General features: G+C 39.8%; 1 protein-coding gene across 2 annotated transcripts in view; it reads left to right on the top strand.

Moving 5' to 3' along the window:
* The first annotated feature begins 4,596 nt into the window (after positions 1–4,596).
* ZRANB1 (zinc finger RANBP2-type containing 1) overlaps positions 4,597–25,050 on the top strand; it is a 46,192-nt gene continuing 25,738 nt past the window's right edge. Inside the window, exons 1-2 of one of the 2 annotated variants that reach the window (XM_021714720.1) lie at positions 4,597–4,775; positions 6,047–6,898. In XM_021714720.1, the coding sequence (XP_021570395.1) occupies positions 6,085–6,898 (814 nt within the window). In that variant the 5' untranslated portion in view covers positions 4,597–4,775; positions 6,047–6,084. Of the gene's footprint in view, positions 4,776–5,711; positions 6,899–25,050 lie in introns of those variants that run through there. The other variant, XM_008062502.2, reaches the window with a different exon arrangement.

The following is a 25,050-nucleotide window of genomic DNA, read 5'->3' as shown; positions in this document are numbered from 1 at the left end:
TAGGGGATTGTGACACATGCATGAGTCAGGTGTGTGTGACCTGTTTGGGAGCGAGTGTGTGGGGAGTATGTGTGTGTGGAAAGGAATTGAGAGTTCATACTGTTGCAGATGAGCTTCAGAAAGAGGATTGTTCTGGCAACAGTCAGCTGGGTGGATTTAGAAAGGGAAGATACTTAGAAGGCTCTTATAGTAGTTCTGACCTGAACTGGAAAAAGACTGATGGCAGTGGGGCTGAATGCGAAGAAAGCAACTGGATAGAACCCACTAGGAAGAATTTATAGGGGGAAGGCAAAATTCAAGGTGATTCTGAATTTCTCTGCTGGGTACAGGGATTTTAATGCTGTCGTTAATGGACAGTTTTAGTGGAAACTGGAGAAGCCAGTGTAGGAGTTGGTTGTGAAAAGAAGATAAGGGGTTTATGGGAGGGTTTGGTAAGCTGTTGGAGTCCTGAAATGAGGTCAGATTTTAAGGGTTCACCCGTATCATCAGTCTTCAGGATTCTGAAAACCAGTTGTTTTTCGTGTTAACTGTTGTGAGGAAGACAGTGTTGTAGGAAGATACTAATAAAAGGAAATCACTGTGTGAGATTTTTTGGCTGAAGAGTTAAGTAGTTATTTTAATTGTTCTATTTATGTTGTATAATTAAGGATTATTTTGTAATATTTTAACAGAACCTGAAAATTTAGCATGCTTGGAAGCATTTGAGTTTTAGCTTTCATCTGTATTCCCCTAAGATGCTCTCAAAGCATTTGTAAATACCCACAAATTTATATTAGTAAGCTAATAAATATTTATATTAATAAGCATTTGTATAAATACAGCTAATAAAAACCCTTTAAAACTCTATTAGTGTGTCCTTGGCATAACTTCTTATCATTTGAAACTACTGGCATCTGAGCTTATGGTTTGTTTCTTGAGGAGTTTGCACTGGATAAGAATTATTTCACTTCTAGTTTTCTCATATGTTTTTTTGATAGGTGATTGGGGAAATTTTTAATATAGTCCCAATTTTGAGGCATTGACTTGAGTATAGATTCTTACATGACGTTAAATAATGCTTCACAAACATGACAGTATAAAAAATGTTGAGTTACTGGCCCCTTTTCTCCCCTCACTATTAATACATACACCATTATACTTGTGCTCATTTATTATTTGAAATGGGAGGTATATAATTAAAGGCAATTATGAATTTAGTACTGAAAAATTGTTGCTATATTTGCAGACATTATTCACCCTATAGGTAGAGCTTGATGCACACATGGATTCCTGGATTCCTTCATCCACAGTATGAGAACTATTGGTATTACATTTGAACCAAGAAATATTTGTTTTAAGAGTAGTAGTTGTGTCCAGTTTTCCTTAAAGAAGATCCAGAGTATATAGATTTTTTTTTTTTTTTTTTTGAGTCAGAGTCTCACTCTTTTGCCCAGACTGGAGTGCGGTGACACACACGATCACGGCTACTGCAGCCTCAACCTGCTGGCCTCAGGTGATCCTCCGCCTCAGCCTTCCAAGTGTGTGCTACCACGCTTGGCTAATTTTTTGTTTTATTGTAGAGACAAGGTCTTCCCATGTTGCCCAAGTTGGTCTTGAACTCCTGGGCTCAGGCAGTCCTCTCGTCTCTGCCTCCCAGAGTGCTGGGATTATAGGTCTGTGCTACCACACCTGGCTTATTGTGGTTTTATTGTACTAATTGAAATATGATTGCTTGGATAGAATTTGCAGGTCTGTGTTGCATGCACAATTAGATTTGTTAATTAAATTTACTTGGATATATAAATACATATTAACTTAAAATGGTATTTAGCAACAGTTTTGTTTCAGAGTGTAGTATTAACTTTTAGAGCTGGTTATTTGGGAACTACTTCTGTGTACCTTTTTGGGATGTTTTGACATCTGGATAAAAAAGTACACTCATTAATTTCTTCTCAATACTGCAAAATCATATAGTTGTGCTGATGTTATCCTTACTCTTTACTGATTACCACAGGTACAAGTGACTCATAATCAATCCTCTTTGATACATTTTAGGTTTTAGTTACTAAACATTCCTAGAAACTTTTAATTCCTTAAAGAGTGGATACTGTACATAATTATTTAATATAATGCCCTTCTCTTGAACCCTCTGAGTTTGGTTTTGGTATTGCTCACACAGATTTTTGAAAGGGGTAGGCTGTGATTAGCCTATATCCAGCAACTATCTATCTGTATCTATCAGTCCATTATTTTACCAGGCATATATGACAGTGATCTTCTTATTTTCGCTTTATTTTTTTGATTGGAGTCTCACTCTGTTGGCCAGGCTGGAGTGTAGTGGCATGATCATGGTTACTGCAGCCTCAACCTGCTGTGCCCAGGAGAGCCTTCCACCTCATCTTTCCAAGTAATTGGGACTACAGGTGTGCACCATCAAGCCTGGCTAATTTTTTATTTTATTGCAGAGACGAGGTCTTTTCACGTTGCCTGGGCTGGCCTTGAATTCCTGGGCTCAGGCAATCCTCTTGCCTCTGCCTCCCAAAGTGTTGGGATTATAGGCATGAGCCACTGTGCCTGGCCGACAGTGATTATTTTTAATGGCAATTTTTTTTGTCAACCCGGACTTTTAAATATAGTATGCTGGTACATTAGCTCCATGGAGATTAGCTAAGATATAAGATCCAGACTGTTTAGTTGAGCCTGTAAACTAGTAATACTTTATCACAGCAAACATGGATTTTTAAATGTGAATATTAGGTAAAATATTGACATTACTTACAGTGACCCTGGATATACAAGGGGGACCACTCCAAAAGAACCAGAATTGTTTTTTGGAGGGAGGGCTGCCACTTGGAATTTGTTTCTTTGGATCAAACAGACAGCCAAAGTTTTTATCTGGAAGTTTTGAGAAGATTACATCATGATTTGTGGAAGAAACATCCCGAGTTGTGACAGTAGGTAACTGGCTCTGCCACCATGACAAAGCACCTGCCCACACTGGGCTGAGCATTGAGCAGTTTTTGACCAAAAGCAGCATAACCTAATGTTTCACCCTCCATCTTCTCTTGCCCTGAGTGACTTTTTCTTGTCCTCAAAGGATCTGTTTTGCCAATGTAGAAGAGGTGAAACAAAGGGCTAGCACTAAAAGTCATCAAAATTGGTGAGTTCATAAACTGGAGCAATAGAAAAATCATCTCGATCATTGTATCAAATTGAGAGTACTTTGAAGGTGACTGAAGTTTAAACATGTAAGAATAAATGCACGGCCCGGGCTCAGTGGCTCAGTCTGTAATCCCAGTACTTTGGGAGGCTGAGGCAAGTGGATTACCTGAGCCCGAGAGTTTGAGACCCACCCTGCAACTTGGCGAGACCTCATCTCTACAATAAATAAAAAATTAGCCGGGCGTGGTAGCGTGCGCCTGTAGTATCGGCTCCTCGGAAGGCTGAGGCGGAATGATCACTAGAGCCCAGCAGGTTGAGGCTGCGGTGGCCAGGAACGTGCCACTGCACTCCAGTCTGGGCGACAGAGTGAGACTCCAACCCCTCCCCCCCAAAAAACAGAATAAATACACAATTTTAAATAAATTCTGGGTGTTTTTGCCCCCCCAATATGTTCATTGTGGCATTTGTTCTTATAAGTCCCCCCTTCCCTTTCTTTCCTTGCCTGTCAGAGTCTTATCCTGCTGTCCAGGCTGGAGTGCAGTGTTATAATCCCAGCTCACCACAACCTCGACCTCCTGGACTCCAGCGATCCTTCTGTCTCAGCCTCCCAAGTCATGGGGCTACAGGCACATGCTGCCATGCCTGACTTATTTATCTATTTATTTATTTTTGTAGTGATAAAGTCTTCCTGTGTTGCCCAGCATGGTCTCAAACTCCTGGGCTCAAGCAATCCTCCTGCTTGGCCTCCCAAACAGTGTTGGGTTTACAGGCATGAGCCACCACGCCCACCTGTGTTGTGGTAAGTTGTTACATGCTCATTTTAGTTTCCAATAGCATGAGCAAGTAATTTATTTTTGTTTCAGTCCGATAAACTAAAGGAAGAAGAATGAATATGCAAATTGCTATGAAATCTTTATTGTCCACTTTATGAATTCTTATATGATTGTAGTTCCATGCCTTCCAACACACTTTTGGATTGCTGTCAGATTGTAAGTAATTAGTATGTGAAAGCTAAATTTAAGCAAGATAAACTTAAATTACTCGAGTTAGGAAAAAAATGCGATTGCTGAAGGTGGTTTAATCGTTAAATATAAGCAATTTTTTTTTTTTGCTTTTTATGCTTGGATCATATCACCTTTTCCTCTTTCAGTAATACAAGTAATACAGGTAGGAATTAACTTAGCACTGCCAAGATAATATTAATGATAATATTAGCTTACATGCAAACATACGTTTAAGGTTATAAAGAGAAATCTCTTTATTCCCATGTTTAATTTGACTGACTAGGCCAATTAGCTAATGTTTTTGTTGTGTTAAATTAAAACTCCAAATATAGTAGTTCATTATTAAAATAAATAAATAGGGTTAAAATAGAGAATTGATGAAAATAAAGCCTTAAAAAACTTTTGGATAAAGTAGTAGGTTTCAAGTGAAATTCAGTTTTGGTCTTCTTTACAGGAATAGCTTATTCACTCTCAGACAGATCCACTTATCACATTTTGCAGAATCTCCTGAGGAAGTCAGAATATGAGCCAGCATGAAGACTGAATCTTGTCTTTGGTCTGATTTATAAACTATACTTTTATTCTAACCATGTGCAAGGTGGAGTTTATAGTACAGAAACTAAAATCTTAGTAAGTGATTTTTATTTTAGCCATTAAGTAGTAGCCTTTCTTATAATGAATTTGTCTTAACAGAGCAGAGTTCACACTATAAATGGAATGGACTTGGCAGGCAGGAACATAATACAGTATTTTCCAAGTGAAAGATTTAGCTTTCCAGGTTCAGGAAGAAATCTCTTAGAAAGAGGGAAAAGCTTCTATACTGTGGGTAGGATTTTTTTCCCCCTCTTCCCTCATTAAAAGCAGGTGATGGGATTAATTGAGTTGATGAAGTATATTTAAGAAAATGGAGAGTTTGGCTTTAGTGGTCAGTGTGTAAATCCAAACCATTAAAGAAAATGAAATTTGCTATGTAAGATGCTTCATTTGTGAATTAGTTGTCATTAAATAATAAAGTCTGGATTATAGTGTAGTGTTATAAACCCACTATTGAATCCTCAAAACCTTTAAAATAGTAAATATATTTTTGATATGAATTTAATTTTGTGTCTATTTTAAATATTCAAAATTTTAAATTTTTGAGTATGCACATTCACAGTTCTATTGAAATGATTATGCTGGTAGTTGTGCTCTGTCAGTTTGATTTTTTTTCAAGTATAGGTGATGTATAGTTTTCTTTTTGTGCTCCAGTAGAACTAGATTTTGAGGATACAGAATATCAAAGAACTGTTTCTATTTTACACTGTTACTTTGTTGATTGTAAGCATTATTATTCACCATCGTTTCTAGGTGTGCTAAGTATGTGCAGTGATTAATTGGTGCTTTTACGCTGCTTTCTTGCTTAGCAAGAATGATAGAATTGATGTTTGATCTTTTGGATCTGTGAATCAGTCTGTGTTCATAATTTGAGAATAGTTAGGTGTTTAAGGTATTATTTAGTTTGTATTGTTTTTCTTACTTTTGAGTGTTGTAATGATTACTTTTCTAAATGGATGGTGAAGGCAAGAATGAAATTAAACATTTCTATTAGTGACTTCCCTGTTTTAATCTCTTTCTCTCTTAGAACAAACCTCCCTGTGTCTCTTGCCTATCTCCTTTGCATTCCAAATTACAATTTTATTAAATCTTGAGGTCTGTGATTTTTCTTTGGGAATTTATTTTAGTGTTTTTGTGGACATTACAAAAGAAAATTAGGATAATTCAATATGAAATCTTACATTGCATCTTTTGAGAAATTTATATTTTTGTAAGTTGAAGGGTATGTTTATTTTGGGGGGCATATTTTTGGAGTTGGAATTTTGTAGTTATTATTTTAATAACCATATTCTGTTATTTATTTATAGCTTTCTGCCTGGCATAACTCACTTTCAAGAAGTGCACGATGTCAGAACGTGGAATTAAGTGGGCTTGTGAATACTGTACGTATGAAAACTGGCCATCTGCAATCAAGTGTACTATGTGTCGTGCCCAAAGACCTAGTGGAACAATTATCACAGAAGATCCATTTAAAAGTGGTTCAAGTGATGTTGGTAGAGATTGGGATCCTTCCAGTACTGAAGGAGGAAGTAGTCCTTTGATATGTCCAGACTCTAGTGCACGACCAAGGGTTAAGTCTTCATATAGCATGGAAAATGCAAATAAATGGTCATGCCACATGTGTACATATTTGAACTGGCCAAGAGCAATCAGATGTACCCAGTGCTTATCGCAGCGTAGGACCAGGAGTCCTACAGAATCTCCTCAATCCTCAGGATCTGGCTCAAGACCAGTTGCTTTTTCTGTTGATCCTTGTGAGGAATACAACGATAGGAATAAATTGAACACTAGGACCCAGCACTGGACTTGTTCTATTTGCACATATGAAAACTGGGCCAAGGCTAAAAAATGTGTTGTTTGTGATCATCCCAGACCTAATAACATTGAAGCAATAGAGTTGGCAGAGACTGAAGAGGCTTCTTCAATAATAAATGAGCAAGACAGAGCTCGATGGAGGGGAAGTTGCAGTAGTGGTAATAGCCAAAGGAGATCGCCTCCTGCTATGAAACGGGACTCTGAAGTGAAAATGGATTTTCAGAGGATTGAATTGGCTGGTGCTGTTGGCAGCAAGGAGGAACTTGAAGTGGACTTCAAAAAACTAAAGCAAATTAAAAATAGGATGAAAAAGACTGATTGGCTATTCCTCAATGCTTGTGTGGGTAAGTTTCTGTTTTCTGCCATTTTTAAATGGGATGGGAAAAGATATTACAAATGATATGCAAGGAGTCAGTGGGCTGATGCACACCTGTAGTCCCAGCTATTTGTTTAAGACCAGGAATTGAGCCTGTGGTGTGCCAGGACTGGCCTGTGCACTCTTGCCTGGGCTACATAGTGAGACCCTGTCTCAAATAAAAAGAAATAAAAATGACATTAAAAAAACATAAGCAGGGTCAATATTATTTAGCATTTAGTTCATTCAGTGTGATAGCTGTACTCTCAACTTTGTATGTATACACATCTCTTTATTTGTGATCTTGTCATAACTTTGTGCTAAATTGTCCATGTTTAATTGTATACATGTCTGTCTGATTTCAGGGGAAAAAAATTAAGAAAGTTTTTGCACATTAATAGTAAATATATATACCTGGAGTTTAAAACTGCTACTCTGTTTATCATAACAAGATGTGATTGAGGAACACCAGCTGCTGTTTCTGAGTGTTTGTAAACAGTGTGAGCATCTTGTGATGACAGAAGCTTTAGTCAGATGTTAAAAATATCACAAAAATGTGTGACTCCAAGAAGTTGAACAAATATAATATTGACCTTGAAAATAGTGATGTTAATTTAACCTAAATGTCATGTAGCAAATACTTGCAAACTTTATGGAACAGAATATATGTAGCCAGTGGATTGCATCCTTCAAATTATGCTTTGTATGTATTGTGATGTTTTCCTACGGACATTTTGAATATTGATCCCAGGCCAGAATTGTTAAAGGACAGAGATACGTAAGAGCAGGATTTTCTCCAGTTATTGACTTTGTGAATTGATTATTTAAAACATTTTTTAAATTAAAAAACATTTTTGGGGGTTGAGGGGTCCGTTGCCCTGGCTGGCATGCAGTTGCACGATCTCAGCTTACCACACTTTTGACCTCCCGGGCTCAGGCACTGCTTCCATCTCAACCTCCTAAGTAGCTGGAATTACAGGCACACACCATAACACGCAGGTAATTTTTTGATTTTTTTCTTTCTTTTTTTTTGTGGAGATGGGGTCTCGCTATATTGCCCAGACTGGTCTCGAACTGGGTTCAAGCAGTCCTCCTGCCTTTGCCTTCCAGAATGCTGGGATTATAGACATGAGCCACTGTGCCAGGCTGAGAGTTAATTATTTGTGATGTGATTCACAAAAGCAATGGCTTGTCTGTCTTTCTCTTTTTTCCCTGAGATTAGATGTTTGAATTTTATTAAATTATTTGGTTGGGGTACTTATTTTGACATTCAGTTTTGTAAATGAAATTTTGAATAATTAAACTTTGTGTGGAACATTAGCTAAGCCTTAAACATGGCTTAGCTGTATTTTTCACCCAGCACTAATTTATTTATCCCTCTGGATATAGCTCCAAGGACTTGGAAGATACAGCTGTATAAACCTGCAGTTCCTAAGAATAGATTTCAATGAATCAAAGTTGTTTTTTTGAGTTGGAGTCTCACTCTGTCGCTCAGGCTGGAGTGCAGTGACACACTCATGGCCACCCCAGCGTCGACCTGCTGGGCTCTGGTGATCTTTCCGCCTCAGCCTTCCAAGTAGCCAGAACTGTAGGTGTAACGCTACCACACCCGGTTAATGTTTTTGATTTATTGTAGAGACAGGGTCTTGCCAAGTTGCCCGGGCTGGTCTTGAACCCACAGGCTTAGGCAATCCACTCGCCTTGGCCTCCCAAAGTGTTGGGATTATAGTCTGAGCCACTGAACCTGGCCAATCGAAGTTTTTAATTTTAGTTTTGTCCTGGCAAAAAAACCTACTCTAGCGGGTAAACCCTTTTGAACCAGACATAGGAGGCACTTAGCAACTGTTAGTTCCAGTTTTCTCTTATCCTGAGGACTAGGAATGAAAATAAACTGAACCATCTTCTGTCTGTGTTGATCCATTTTATCCCACTGATTGCCCCAAATTGAGGGACAACATGTTATGATTATCTTTTAAAAAAATTTATACAGGAGATACAAAAAGGTTTTTATTCTTAGCTTTTTATTGAGATCAAATTCACATGGTATTCACCATTTTGGAAGTGAACAACTCATTGGCATTTAGTGCATTCACAGTGTTGTGCAACCACTATTTCTGTCTAGTTACAAAACAGTTTCATCACTCCAAAAGGAAACTGTGTGCCCATTAAGCAGTTACTGCCCCCATCCCCAAGCAGTTACTGCCCCTGTCCCCAACCCCTAATAACCACCAGTCTGCTTTCTGGCTTTATGGATTTACCTATTCTGGATATTCATTCAAATGGAATCTTACATTATATGATCTTTTGTGTCAGATGTGATTGTCTTTTGATTACTTGAAGATTTTGGAACATTTTAAACATAATTTTTTTGCAGAGAGTAGTGTACTATGCGTACTTTTTCTACAAGATGTTGTTATAGTACATGTAGGTTTACAGATGGAAATGAGCTAGACTTAATTGCAGCAATTCTTAACCTCTTTTGGGGCTATAGAATTCTTTAGCAATCAGAGGTTCATTGTTTCTTCATCAGTGGATTCCAGGATAAGAATACCTGCTGTGAAGTATTTTCTCTCTTTGAAACACATAAGTTAGATCAATCAACATGTTTGTCTTTGTGGCTATTATTTCTTTTTGGTCTTACCTTTTCTTTCCACATATTCTTACTTCTTTTAACTAGCCATCCTTGTATCTCTTTGCGTTTTAATAGCTGTGAGTTTATTTTAAAGGTAGAATAAAAATTTCTACCAGCAGGGTCAATATGAGTTTTAGTCTTGTATCTTTTACAAAACAGTTTCTTTGTCATTAAGTTGCTGTTCCCACCTCAGAGTTTTTAGATTCTTAGGACCAAGTGTTGACTGTATTTGGTTCTTGGTAATGTGAATTCTGTCTTTCCTATTAGCAAATATTTTTGAGTGTTAACTGCACAATATGTCTTTGAACTATTACACAAGAGGTTATAGATGTCTCTGTTGGGTAGCCATATCCTGATTTGTAAACGTCACAGAAATATGTTAAAAACATTTTAAAAACTTGTTTACATTGTATTGTATTAATTTAAAAAAATGCTGGAGCAGTAAGATTAACAAGTCTGCATGTATTGAAAATTATTTTCTGCTTGTCTTATTGTCCCTAGATTTCATTTGATAGGGTATATTATGGCTTATTTATGTTAAGTGTTTAAATGCATCTCCAAAGTGTGTACACCAGGCATAAAATGTACACTGAGTATAAAATGGGAGACTTTCCCATTTAAAATTGGAATAAAATTTCTGCCTCAGGTCAGCTTTGTAGCTGATAAAGTAGAAACGAGGAAGCTTCAGTTATGAGAGCACAAGTAAACTAAAGCATCATTGGTATTGAGTAAATATTTGAATATGACTTAGGTGTAAGTTTCACCTAAGGCATTATCTTATGTGCTGAGGAGAGGGTATTGGAGATGGCAGTGTTAGGACCTGACATCAGTAACAATGGAATTTGGGACTTGGGAGTCAGGATTATAAAAGCAGAGGTGTGAATTTAAATGTGCAGTTGTGTCTTGTCTGCAGTTGATGCCGGATGTTTTTAGGGACATCATGTCAGCACTCCTCATAGACTGCTTTTCCTGCTGGGTAGACTACAGTGTATCTAGAGAGTAGGACAGCGGTACCTAATACACTGCTTTTGTCCTGCTGTTGTATTGAATCAGTTGCCCTGTGAAATTCTTCTTCAATTTGTGACCCAATTGTTTCCTTGAAAAAACACAAGGTCAGATAAGAACACCAAATTAAATCTGTGCTGTAACTTGTATTCCTGTACCCTAGACTCACATATCTAGCTGCCTATCCAGCATCTCCCCTTAAGTGTCTGATACCTCGAATTCTTTGAGGACAAAACTGAGCTGGTCTTTCCCTTAAATCTGTTACTTCATAGTCTCTCATCTTGCTTGATGGCACATTTATTGTTCTTTTGCTTGTGCCAAAAGCCTTGGTCTTCCGTGTCTCCTCTTTTTCCCTTATACTTCACACACCTATTTGTTAGAAGATCCTGTTGGCTCTGCCTTCAAAATACATCCAGAATCTGATCACTTCTCACTACACTGGCCCAAACTATGATCCCCTCTTTGCCCTTGCCCTTCCTTACAATCTTCTGTCAACAGAGGACCTTTTTTTAAAAACACACACACACACACACACGCGCGCGCGTGCACGCATGCACACATACACGCAAAACAAATTGGCTCAGAACTCACAGTGATTGCCTGTGTCGCTTGGAGTAAAAGCCAGAGTCCCTCAAAAACTGCAAAGCCACCTATATGTTCTGTGCCTCCCCCCATATACATTTGACCATTGAACAACACAGGTTTGAACTGTGCAGGTCTATCTTTATGGGGATTTTCTGCCACCTCTGGCACCACTGAGACAGGAAGACCAAGCCTACTCTCCCCTCTCCCTCCTCCTTCCCCCCGTTTAATGTGAGGACGAGGAGGATGAAAAACTTTATGATAGTTCACTTTCTTTCTTTCTTTTTTTTTTTTTTTGAGTTGGAGTCTCACTCTGTCGCCCAGACTGGAGTGCAGTGGCCGCTCCCGGCCACCGCAGCATCGACCTGCTGGGCTCCGGCAATCCTTCCTCCTCAGCTTTCCGAGTAGCCAGAATTACAGGCGCGCGCTACCACGCCCGGCTAATTTTTTGATTTATTGTAGAGATGAAGTCTCGCCTGCCCAGGCGGGTCTCGAACCCGCGGGCTCAGGCAATCCCCTCACCTCAGCCTCCCAAAGGCACGGGATTACAGGCTGAGCCACCGAGCCTGGCTGATAGTTCACTTTCAATTAATAGTAAATATATTTTCTCTTCCTTATGATTTTCCTAATAACATTCTCTTTTCTGTAGCATACTTTATTATGAGAATACAGTATATAATACATATAACATGCAAAATATGTGTTAATCGACTGTTTATGATATTGGTAAGGCAGTACATATTAGTAGTTAAGTTTTTGGATACTCAAAAATTATAAGTATATTTTCTTCTGTGTGGGGAGTTGGTGCCCCTAACCTCCATGTTGCTCAGGAGTCAACTGTATATTGTTTGCCTCTGAACTCTTCTGCTCTCCACTTCTTTATTTCACTCTGGCCACCTTTCTTTTCTACAAACAAGGCTCAAACCTTTGTACTCGTTGTTTCCTCTGCCTGGAGTGCGCTCTCAAGATTGCAGGGTTTACTAGATTACCTCCTTCAGTTCTTTTCTCAAATGTTGACTTCTCAGTGAGGCGCTTCCTGATTGTTGTGTCTAAAATTTTATCCCTATTACCCCTGGTTCCAGCCTTAATTTTCTTCATAACACTTGCCACTTTCTGATACACTTAGTCATTTTGTTTATTATTTGTTTTTCCCCTAGAATTTAAGCTTAGTGAGGGCTAGGAGTTTTATCTGTTTTGTTCACAGCTATATCTTAGTCCTATAACAGTGTCCTGTATACATACCAGGCACTCATATATATACATATGGGCTTACAGACATGAGTCACTGTGCCTGGCCAGTTTTTTTTCCATCTTCCTACTTTCTTTCTTTTTTTTTTGAGTTGGAATCTCACTCTGTAGCCGAGACTGGAGTGCAGTGACACGCTCATAGCCACCGTGGCCTCCGCCTGCTGGGCTCAGGTGATCTTTCTGCCTCAGCCTTCCAAGTAGCCAGAACTACAGGCACCCGCCACCATGCCCAGCTAATTTTTTGATTTATTGTAGAGATGAGGTCTCACCAAGTTGCCCAGGCTGGTCTTGAACTTGTGAGCTCAGGCAGTTCTCTCACCTCAGCCTCCCAAAGGGCTGGGATTATAGGTGTGAGCCCCCATGCCCGGCCAATTTTTTTTTTTTTTTTTTTGAGTTGGAGTCTCACTCTGTAGCCCAGACTGGAGTGCAGTGACACGTTTATAGCCACTGCGGCCTCTGCCTGCTGGGCTCAGGTGATCCTTTCACCTTAGCCTTCCAAGTAACCAGAACTACAGGAGTGTGCTACCATGCCCAGGCTGGTCTCAAACCCCCTGAGCTCAGACATTCCTCTCGCCTCAGCCTCCCAAAGAACTGGGATTACTGGGTTGAGCTACCGTGCCCGGCTCGTACTTTCACTAGTAGTAGTGGTTAGCTTAAGAAAATCATTCTATGTGTTTGCTGTATCTAGAGTTCTAGCTAACAACATTTTTACTTGAAGATGCTTTATTCATTGTCATTGGACCCACTACTTCCTGGTTGGTATTTTGTCTTATTTCTTAAACAAACCTGCATCTTTCTTTCCTTTTCTTTTTCCTTTTTTCTTTTTTGAGTCAAGGGTCTTACCCTGTTTTCCAGGCTGGAGTACAGTGGCACGATCATGGCTCATTGCAGCTGGGACCTCCAGGGCTAAGGCAGTCCTTCTGCCTCAGCCTCCCAAGTAGCTTGTATGACAGGCATGCACCACCATACCCAATTAAATTTTGTGAATTTTTTTGTAGTGACAAGGTCCTGCTTTGTTGCCCAGGCTGGTTTTGAACTCTTATGCTCAAACAGTCCTCCCTTCTAGCCTTCCAAAGTGTTGGGATTATAGGTGTGATTCCTCACACTTGGGCCAGATTATCTTGATTCAGGAAAAACGTTTGATAGCCAACACAAACACACACCCTCTTAACTTTTATTTCAAAAAATTTTTCTTTTTGAGTCAGGGTCTCTGTTGGTGAGGCTTAAGTGCAGTGATATAATCGCAGCTCACCATAGCTTTTATGTCCTGGGTATAGGAAATTCTTCCGCTGAGCAACTGGGACTACAGGCATGTGCCACCACATCTGGCTAGTTTTAAAAATTTTTTTGTAGAGACAAGGTCTTGCTTTGTTGCCCAGACTGATCTTGAACTCCTGGGCTCCAGTGATCCTCCTTCCCCAGCCTCCCAGACTGCTGGGATTTTAGACCTGAGTCACTGCCCCAGGCTGTTAACCTCTTTTTCACCCTGTAATCCCCAGCACTCTGGGAGGCCGAGGTGAGTGGATTGCCTGAATCCTCAGGTTCGAGACCACCTGGCCAACTTGACAAGACCTGTCTCTACAATAAATAAAAAATTAGCCGGGTGTAGTATCATGTGCCTGTAGTTCCGGCAACTTGGAAGGCTGAGGCGGAAGGATCACTGGAGCCCAGCAGGTTGAGGCTGTGGTGGCCAGGAATGTGCCACTGCACTCCAGTCTGGGCGACAGAGTGAGACTCCAACTCAAAAAAAAAAAAAAAGAGACAAGGTGACGAAAAAAAGAGACAAGGTGACGTTCTCCCGTTACCCAGACTGTAATCCCGTGGTGTGATCATGGCTCTCTACAGCCTGGAACTCCTGGGCTCTAGAGGTCCTCCTGTCTTGGCCTCCCAAAGTACTGGGATTACAAACATGAGTTACCACACTCAGCTGCATTTTTCTTATATTTAGCTTGTCCAGTGCTCCTGGTAATGAAGATGGGAAGGAACAGAGATTTGGTAGGGGTAGCGGTGTAGGGGAAAAGTAATCAAGGTTCTGTAACAAGTAGACATTGAAACTGTAATTTTTTATGTTGAAATGCTTAGTTGCTCAATAGCAGGGACGTGAGCAACTTTCTTAAAATTTTATTTATTTATTCATTTATTAATTTTTGAATGGGAGTCTCACTTTGTTGCCCAGGCTGGAGTGCAGTGGCATACTGTTCACAGCCACCTCAGCCTTGACCTGCTGGACTCAGGCGATCCTTCCACCTTAGCCTTTCATGTAGCTGAACCATAGGCATTCGCCATCTTGACTGATTTTTTTTTTTTTTTTTTGATTGTAGAGATGAGGTCTCTCCATATTGCCCAGGCTGGTCTCGAACCCAGGGCTCAGGCAGTCCTCTCGCCTCTGCCTCTCAAAGTGCTGGGTTTACAGGTGTGAGCCACTGGGCCTGGTGAGCTACTTTCATTATGGAGCATGTGTGAATCAGTAATGCATCCTAGAGCTCTGAAGTTCTGGGGCAACCTGCAGTGCGCACTGGTGTCCTCTGTTGAGAATCATTGACTTGTAGCTTGAACCAGAATCTCTTCTTTATCAAGGAGTGGACTGAAATGGGATCATGAGGATTATAATCTTCATAATTTCTGAACAGAATTTGTCATACTTTCAAAATTTTGACATGTCTAAAAACCTGATGATTTTTAAAACAAAATATGTCAAGTTGTCTGAAAAAATTGTCATATTTGACTTAATATTTTCACTTTTCGCATAACTTAGTTGTGCTGAAAATACATATTTGAAGCATTTTCCATATTGATTTCAGTTGTATTTTGGCCCCCTTGCCAGAAACTTATGTACTGTCTCCTATGGTATCTGTCTACTCTGTAGAGTGCCAGATTTAATTGTAGAAATATTGAAAACTTGGATGGTATTAAACAGGTCAGAAGGTATTTGTCCATTTGGTTTCACTAACACATTCATTTTAACAAAAATTAGCAGTGTGTAGGCTTATTACATCTAAAAATATTATGTTAAATTTATTTTTGGTATTGGTATTAAGATGGACATTTGCAGTTTGCCAATCAATGTTTTTCTCAAGGAAATAAACCATTAAAGATGTATTAGTGTTATTTTTCTTTCTCTGTAGAGAAACAAAACTGTTGCAAAATGTAATTTTCTATGACGCTTATTTCTTATTCCTAGTTTTTTTGAAGTACGTGACTGATCTGATGGAAGGGGTGTTGTGCACTAATCCAAACAAAATTAAGTCAAACTAAAGAAAAAGTCATTTAGATTAGTTTTTGAGAGAGGGTATTCCTTTGAACCGGATTGATTATAAGGTAGTCTATACCTAGAGAATTACCACGTCAAAACAAAACAGAAAAGGAAATCCCTGCTTTGGAAGCAGTCGCGATTTTGCCCGTTTTGGGAAACTCAGTACATACAAATGATAGTGAAGGAAAAAATAGAAGAGGCTCTGTTTTCTAGTTCAGTACTCTTTAACTTTAAAAATTACTCGTTTGCTTCACAGGGATATTTTATTGATGACTTATCTGAATTTAGGCACGATATTTTAGATATTTTGAAAAACATAATATTAATGATAAGTTACAGTGTCCAGATTTGCATTTTTTTACTTGCTCAGTGACTTCCTTAAAAATTTATGTCCCTCTACTGTCTCTTTGGGCTTTTTTGTGATTTACATGACTGATTTAAATAGTGTGACAGTCAGGCTAATCAACCCCCCCACATGCACACACAGTCTGTGTCCTAATTAATCCCCGTAATCTATGAGTATGCCACCTTACATGGCAAAGGGGATTTTGCAGGCATGATTAAATTAAGAGTCTCTTAGATGGGGAGATTATCCAGGTGAGCGATATAATCATTTATAAGTCAAAGAGGGTGCCAGGAGGGTGAAGGTCACAGGAGATATGACCATGAGGAAGCAGAGGCTCGAGTGTTACAGGGCCATGAGTTAAGGAATGCTAGCAGCCTCTAGAAGAAAAAATCAAGGCTCCCTTAGAGACTCATGAAGAAGCACAGCCTTGCCAGCCCCTTGATTTTAACCCAGTAAGACCTATGCTGAACTTCTGACCTTCTGAATTTTAAGGTAAACTTTGTATTAAGTCACTAAAGTTGTAGTGTTTTTCTTAAGCAGCAATAGGAAATTAATACAAATAGGCTTTTTTAAAAAAACAAAAACAAATAACATCTCAGTTTGACAGTTGCGGAAGAATTTTACTTAACCTCACCAATTTCTTTTTTTTTTTTTTTTTTGAGTTGGAGTCTTCACTCTGTCGCCCAGACTGGAGTGCAGTGGCACGCTCCCGGGGCCACTACAGCCTCGCCCTACTGGGCTCCGGCGATCCTTCCATCTCAGCCTTCCAAGTGGCTGTAGCTACAGGTGTGCTACCATGCCTGGCTAGTTTTTGATTTATTGTAGAGACAGGTCTCACCAAGTTGGCCAGGTGGGTCTTTTGAACCCGCGGCTCAAGCAATCCACTTGCCTTGGCCTCCCAAAGTGCTGGGATTACAGGCTGAGCCACTGAGCCTGGCCATCCTCACCAATTTCTCTAGAGGGTCAGAGCAATTGTTTTGTTAATAATGAAAGAAATTAAAGTATAGAAGGGCTGACTTACTGGATATGAAGTAGCCACCTTGTTATTTTTTCCCAGACAAAGATGGTGAAGATGTTTTTTTTTCCCTGCTGCATGTGGTTGAAAGTAGTACTGTTACTGGCGCTTTTGACTAATGTTTGTTATCTGTGAATACTAATTTTTCAGTCCCACCCTTTTTTAAATCAGAAAAATAAACATGCCTAGTATGAGGCAGATTGCTGTGTTTCAGGGTAATCGGTTATTTGCTAATAATTTACAGCATTCCATGATTAGGCCACATTAATTGAACTTGATTTGTTGGTAAATGCTGGATTATGACCTTAAATTTTATATTGATGCCAGATTGAATGTTCTACTGAAAGATATATTTGTCTGCTTTAGTGTCTTTTTTTTTTTTAACACGTTGTTTTACATATGAATCAAGGTAGAGACAGAAAAAGGATCTTGGGTCTTATTAATAGTTTTCCACATTTAAAACCATCCATTTGCTCTTTTTTAAAAAAAAGTCTACATTAAAATGTTCTATTAAAAGCTTTTAATAGAATCCAAAATATATACAGACTCCTGTAGCAAATCTTTGGCACTGCATCCATAAAAGGAAAGTAAGCTGCTAAAACGCTGGCAGTGCCTTGTATGTCCTTGGTTAACTTTGTGTGATGCTCTTACTTGGGATGTGTGTATGGAACTATAAAAACTGTAGTATCTTTCCACTCCATACACATTGTTGATAGTGGACCTACTTTCTATTCAAGGTGGTTCATATTAGGTAACAGTCATTTTTGGCACCATGAATGGAGTATTTTCTTCAGGCAGTTTTTATATTGTTTTTCAAGTTTTTAGGGATTTCTTCTTGTGATTTAAAATAACATTTTTTTTTTTTTATTTGGAGCCTCACTCTGTTACCCAGGATGGAGTGCCATGGCATGCTTAAGGCCACCACAGCCTTGACCTGCTGGGCTCAGTTGATCCTTCTGCCTCAGCCTTCCAAGTAGCTAGAGCTACAGGTGTGTGCCATCATGCCTGGCCTATTTTTTGATTTATTGTAGAGATGACGTCTCGCCTTGTTACCCAGACTGGTCTTGAACCCCTGGGCTCAGGCAATCCTCCTGCCTTGGCCCCCCAAAGTACTGGGATTACAGACTTGAGCCACCGCTGTCCCGGCCTCTAAAATAATATTTTATGTCATGATTTTAAGTGAGTTTTGAGAATTTCCACCAATATAAAAGATTCTGATCTGTAGGCAACACACATATGCTTTTTCTCCCCTTTCCTTTCTACTATTAACTGATGCTGACTGGTTTAGTCTGGGATTTGAAAGTACTTCCTGACACCTGGGGTAAACAAAAAAAAAGGCTGCCAGGAAAAATTTCTGTTATTTCTTTTTTTTTTTTGAGTTGATGTCTCATTCTGTCGCCCAGGCTGGAGTGCAGTGGCATACTCACGGCCACTGCAGCCTCAACCTGCTGGGCTCAGGTGATCCTTCCTCCTTAGCCTTCCAAGTAGCTGGAACTACAGGCACAAGCCATTATGCCCGGCTACTTTTTTTGATTTATTGTAGAGATGAAATCTCGCCAAGTTGCCCAGTCTGGAAAATGTGTCTATTAAAGCAAATGGACGGTGATGGCAGAAATAGATCTCCAGCAGTATTCTGGTGTCTTTAGTATGCCTCAGAATTTTTGACTTTCAGAAATGATTGGTTACGCAGGTTTGCCAACTAGTAGTTTGCCTTCTTATGCTGAGAAAGGGAATATGTTGAGTGATTCTTGATACTGACATGTGAATGTGTATCATTGACTCAGTACAGACTTCCATTTTTAAAAAAATGCAGTATTAAATAAACATCAAATAATGAAATCCAAGTGTATCTTTAAAATATCAAATACAAAAGAATGTGTTTCGACTTGAGAATTGTTAGAGTCTAAACCATAAAATATAATTGAAAAAGTTGTATTAAGCTATGCACATTGTTAAAAAAAAGCCAAGCAGCACAGATAAAAGGACTAATCAAGAAGTGTAGTAGTTTCTTCTTTTCTTCTCTCCATCTCCAATCCTGCCGTGCAGAGGCAACTTTTTCTTTCATCATTCTTTCATAATGAGAAACTTCAAAACTTGTGTAAAAGTTGCATGTATAATACATTGAACACCTTATGCTTTTCACTTAGATTTTTCAGTTAGTTCTTTGCCACATTTGGGGTCTCTGTGTGTATTTCTCTCTCTCTGACTTTCGTGTTTTTTCCTAAACCACTTGAGTGTTAGGTGCAGGCATCGTGACACTTTGCCCCTAAATACTTCAGCATGTATTTCCTAACATTTTCCCTCCACAACTTTATAATACAGTTACTTAAGAAATGTAATAACTGAAAGTTCATATTCAGTTTTGCCAGTGGTTTCAGTAATTGTCCTACCCTGTTCAAAGATTATGCATCATGTTTAGTTGTTTTGTCTTTTTAGTCTCCTCCTCTAATCTAGGAGAGTGTTTGCTTTGCGTTTTTTTTTTTTTTTTAATTTTTCATGACTAAATTTTTGAGAGTCCACTTTTTCAGAGTAATTTTTTTTGGAATTTGTAGGTTTCCTTATGATTAGATTCCATTATAATTCCTCCCTCTTTTTTAGGGGAGGGATATTATTTGAGGTAGCACCTCTGAATCTGTTTAATGTTCTTGTATAATTGTTTCTTCTTTTATGAACAAATTTTTTTTTTGAGTCTGAGTCCCACTCTGTTGCCCAGAATGGAGGTGAGTAGCACGCTTCCAGCCACTGCAGCCTTGACCCGATGGGCTCCGGCGATCCTTCCGCCTCAGCCTTCCAAGTAGCGGGAACTATAGGTACGCGCTACCACGCCTGGCTAGTTTTTGATTTGTTGTAGAGATGAGGTCTCACCAAGTTGCCTGGGTGGGTCTCAAACCCGCGGGCTCGGGCAGTCCACTTGCCTCAGCCTCCCAAAGTGCTGTTATTACAGACTGAGCCACTGAGCCCGGCCAACAAATTATTTTAATTGAGGTGAAACCTACACGACATACAATTTACCATTTTACTCATTAAGTGTACATTAGTAGCATTAAGTGAGCAACTATTCCTACCATTCATCTCTAGAGCTTTTGTCATTTTTTTTTTTAGTTAGGGTCTCACTGTTGCCCTGGCTGGAGTGCAGTGGCACAATCATAGCTTACTGCTTCCTTGACCTCATAGGCTTGGTGATCCTTCTGCCTCAACCTCCCGAGTAGCTGGGGCTACAGGTCTGTGCCACTATGCCCAGCTACTTAAAAAAACATTTTTTTTGGTAAAGATGAGGTCTCGCTATTTTGGGTAGGCTAGTATTGAGTTAATTCCTAGGCTCAAGCTATGCTTCTTTCTCAGCCTGCCAGAGTGCCAGGATTACAGGTAAGAGCCACTGCACCTGGCCTCCAGAACTTTTTCATCTTGCTAAACCGAAACTCTATACACATTAAACACTGTAACTCCCCATTGCCCTTCTTCCAGCCCCTGACAGCCACCATTCTCCTTTCTGTTCATGAACAGCTACCCTAGGAAACTCATGAATGGAGTTACTCTTTTGGCACTATTGTATTTCACTTAGTTTAGTTTCTTTAGGGCTCATCCATGTTGTGGCTTGTTGTCAGGATGGTCTTCTTTTTTAAGACTGATTAATATTCCTTTGTATGTATACACTGCACTTTGCTTATCTATTCATCAGTCAATGGACATATCATTAGTTCTTTTTCACAAATTGAGACACTTGTACTGACTTCCTGTATATGAGAGTTTAGTTCATTTTTGAGTAATAAAAGACAGTTTCAGAATAAGAAAAACTAGGAGAAACTAACAATAGTTTATAATCTCACTGCCTAGAGGAAACCTGTTATTTTTTGGTGCATTTTCAGTCTTTCTTGTGTATTTTCAGTATTGTGTATTCTGCCTCTTACTATATTTTGAGTTAAAATGTTTTTATCATGATTAAATGAATGTATAACATAACGTTGAGTTGCTGTATCATAAGTTAACCTATTCTTTGTTATTAGCCGCACTTTGAGGGTCCTGTGGAGCTGTTTTTTTCCTGATGTTTTAGTTAATAAGGGTGACATATCTCACTATTATTTGTATTTTTTTCCTGTAAATTGTTGATTCATGTCTTCTGTATTTTCTTTGATGATTTTTATCAAGTTACATGAATATGATCTTAAAATATGCGTCAGTGGGCCGGGCACAGTGACTCACACCTGTAATCCCAACAGTTTGGGAGACTGAGGTGAAAGGATTGCTTGGGCCTATAGTGAGACTTGGTCTCTACAAAAAAATTAAAAAATTAGCCAGGCATGGTGACATGTGCCTACAGTCTCGATTACTTGGGGAGGCTGAGATGGGAGAATTGCCTGAGCCCCAGGAGGTCGATGCTGTGATGAGCCACGAGCATGCCCCTTCACTCTAACCTGGGCAACAGGGCTAGACCCCAACTCAAAAAAAGAAAAAGAAAAAATATGTGCTGGGCTCGTGGGGTCAACCTGTAATCCTGCGCTTTGGGAGGCTGAGGTGAGTGGATTGCCTGAGCTTGCGGGTTCGAGATCCGCCTGGGCAACTTGGCGAGACCTCATCTCTACAATAAAATACAAAAATTCAGCCGAACATGGTAGCGCGTGCCTGTAATTCCAGCTACTTGGAAGGCCGAGGCGGAAGGATCACTGGAGCCCAGCAGGTTGAGGCTGCGGTGGCCAGGAGCGGCCACTGCACTCCAGTCTAGACAACAAAGTGAGACTCCAACTCAAAAAAAAAAAAAAAAGAAAAGAAAAAGAAAAAATATGTATCGGTGATATTTGTTGCAAACATGAGGGGCTCCCCCAAAGCCCTAGAATTATCTTTAGAAGGGTAGGCCCCTGGTAGTATGGGCTTTCTCTGCTAGGTGTTTTAGGAGCCTATTGGCATCAGGGTACTAGCTAACATTACTGTGAGAGGCTGGGCTTGGCATCCATGATTTTTTTGGAGGAGATTTTTTTAATGCGTTTGCTCATTTCGTGATGGGTAATTTATGAGAGCACCTGCCCACACCCATGCTGAATGTTCAGCAGTTTTGACCAAAAAACGGTATAACCCCTGTGCCCTACCCTCCCTATTCACCCGGTCTTGCCCCGAGTGAACTTTTTTTTTGTTTGTTCCCCGGATAAAAAAAGTCCTTAAAGGGAAACTGCTGATGTGGAAGAGGTGAAACAAAAAACAACAGAAGCACTAAAAGACAAAAGTTGACAAGTTTTTTTTTTTTTTTTTGAGTTGGAGTCTCACTCTGTCGCCCAGACTGGAGTGCAGTGGCCGCTCCCGGCCACCGCAGCCTCGGCCTGCTGGGCTCCGGCGATCCTTCCACCTCAGCCTTCCGAGTAGCCAGAATTACAGGCATGCGCCACCACGCCCAGCTGATTTTTTTGATTTATTGTAGAGATGAGGTCTCGCTACCCAGGCGGGTCTCGAACCCGCGGGCTCAGGCAATTCACTCACCTCAGCCTCCCAAAGGCGCGGGATTACAGGCTGAGCCACCACTGGTTTGAGCAGTGAAAAAAGTGTCTTGATAGGTCACTTGGAGAGTACTTTGAAGATGGTAACTGAAGTTTAAATGTAAGTAGAAATATGCAATTTTTTGTAAATAAATATTGGGTTTTTAGGAGACTCCCCGTTCATGTTCTCCCCCCCCTTTTGGTGGTGTAGACTTGTTCTATTAACGTTTTATCTTTGTTGTCATATCCAGTGTTTTGGATTGAGCTAATGATTAAAATATTTTTCCAGCTGAGTATGGTGGCTCCTATCTGTAACCCCAGCACTTTGGGAAGGTGAAGTGGGAGGATAGATTGAGGAGTTTAACACCAGTCTGGGCAACATAGTGAGACACCATCTGTAACTCCTTCCTCAAAATTATTACAATTAGCTGGGTACTGTGACGCACACCTGTAATCCTAGCATTCTGGGAGGCTGAGACGGGAGGATCACTTGAGCCTAGTAGTTCAAGGCTGTTATGAGCTATTATTGTACCACTGCACTCCAGCTTGAGAGACAGAACAAGACCCTGCCTCTAAAAAAAGCGAAGTAAAATAAAATAAAATAATTTTCCAAATTATTTCTACTATTATGATACATCAAATGCATGTTTTTCTCCATTGATTTGGGTGCTTTTTCACATATAAAATGATTATACACACCACAGTTTTTAGCTGTTTTGGGTTTCTTTCTTTTGATATGTCTGATTTTTATATCAGTATGCTTTTTGCTTACATAGTTTAGCTTTAGTACTTTATTTAAAAATCTGATACGATCTTAAAATATATCAGGGTCCATCCTGCCTTCCATCACTTTAAAAAGTTGTCTTGGCTTTACTTTTTCTTTTTTACTCCTTTGTTTGTACATTTAGGTATTCATTGAATGTGCTCCCAAACCTTTTGAAAGAAGTCATGGCTGTTTTGCGGGGGGGGGAAATAAAATGTAGCAAGCCAGTATAGTTAGTAGAGGAATTAGCATCTCAGAGTGCTAGGGCGCTTATGGCCTGATCTCATGAGATTTGGAGACGTGTTCAGTGACACGTAAGCAGAAACCTTAGAGGAAGAGTGTTTCCATCACAGGGGAATTGTATGTGTTAACACCCCAGAGCCGAGAGATTTTGGAAGAAGGTAGGCAAGGTTGTAATGTAGACTGGGAGCCGTGAAAGGGAATCTGCAGGTAATGTTGGACCCATTCAAGGCCTGCTAACCTAGTTACAAAATTTAGCTTTTAGGGTAAGGGCAGTGATGCATTTTGATGAGGAGTGCCTTAATCAGGCTTGTGGTTTAGGAAGGACCCCTCTTGCCATAGTGTAGAGGATAGACTGGAAGAGGGCAACACAGACCACTTGGGAGGGAATTACAGCCATTCAGGTGAGACATCATGGAGTCCTCAGCTAGGGTAGAGTCAGTGGAGATGAGGAGAGGTGGGGATGAATTTGAGAAAGACTTAAGTAGAATTGGCAGAACTTGGAAGAATTGATATTGGGATGAAGGGAGAAGGAGTTTAGAGAGATAGCCAGATTTTTGGTTTGGACACCAGGGCTGGATAGCAATATAATTTTTCCTGAACATAGGGAGGGAAAGTTCAGTTTTAGACATGTGTGATGAGGATATCTGATGGGTTGTTGGATATACAGACCAGAAACTTTTGGAGCAAATATGCTGCTCAGTTTATGTGGGTGCTTGTGGGGCCAAGAGTGTTTACTGAAGCTATGAACCTTCTCTGGCAATGGCAAGTTATAGGAACTTTGTATTTCTTTTAAACACTTCTTTCAATTTGATTTTTCTGTGCCTTTTGTCAGTATTTTTGTCTAGAATGAGTTAAATGGGTGGGGGACAGTGACTCACGCCTGTAATCTCAGCATTTTGACAGGTGGATCACTTGAGTCCGGGAATCTGAGACCATTCCTGGGCAACATAGCAAGACGTTGTCTCTACAAAAGATAAAAAAAAAAAAAAAAAATTAACCAGGTGTAGTAGCTACCACATGCCTGTAGTCCCAGCTACTCAGGAGGCTGAGGTGGGAGGATCCCTTGGGTCCAGGAGTTGGAAACTGTGGTAAGTTGTGATCATGCCACTGCATTCCAGCCTGGGCAACAGAGTAAGACACTAATTACAGCAACAACAAAAGCTAAATGGATAGAATATGAACAGTATAAAGTTAATTATGAGTCATTAAAGTTTTTCTCTTTATCCGGTCCTCCTCACTCCCACTTTTAAAATGTTCACTTCCTAGTTTTCTCACTTTTCAAAAGGGATGGGTTGGACCCTTCAGTCTCTCCCAGCCTACCTGAGAATATAGTATAATTCTAAAAATCTAAGATTTGATTTCAGATTCAGTGAGGATAACTTGGCAGGTTAGCAAATTAAATATTCATTTTGAAGTAAGAAAACGTTTTGAACTTGATTTCAGTGGTGAATGTGGTTTTGGCATACACTATTTTATATGAGTTTCAAAATATACTTTTGGAACCCTAGATTTTTTTTTTTTTTTTTTTTGAGTTGGAGTCTCACTCTGTTGCCCAGACTGGAGTGCGGTGGCCGCTCCTGGCCACCGCAGCG

The sequence above is a fragment of the Carlito syrichta genome, unplaced genomic scaffold (assembly GCF_000164805.1).
Source record: "Carlito syrichta isolate Samal-C Ts95f unplaced genomic scaffold, Tarsius_syrichta-2.0.1 Scaffold305729, whole genome shotgun sequence".
Lineage (NCBI taxonomy): Eukaryota > Metazoa > Chordata > Mammalia > Primates > Tarsiidae > Carlito > Carlito syrichta.
The sequence above is the reverse complement of the archived record's forward strand: the minus strand, read 5'-3'. Positions and strand labels throughout refer to the sequence as shown.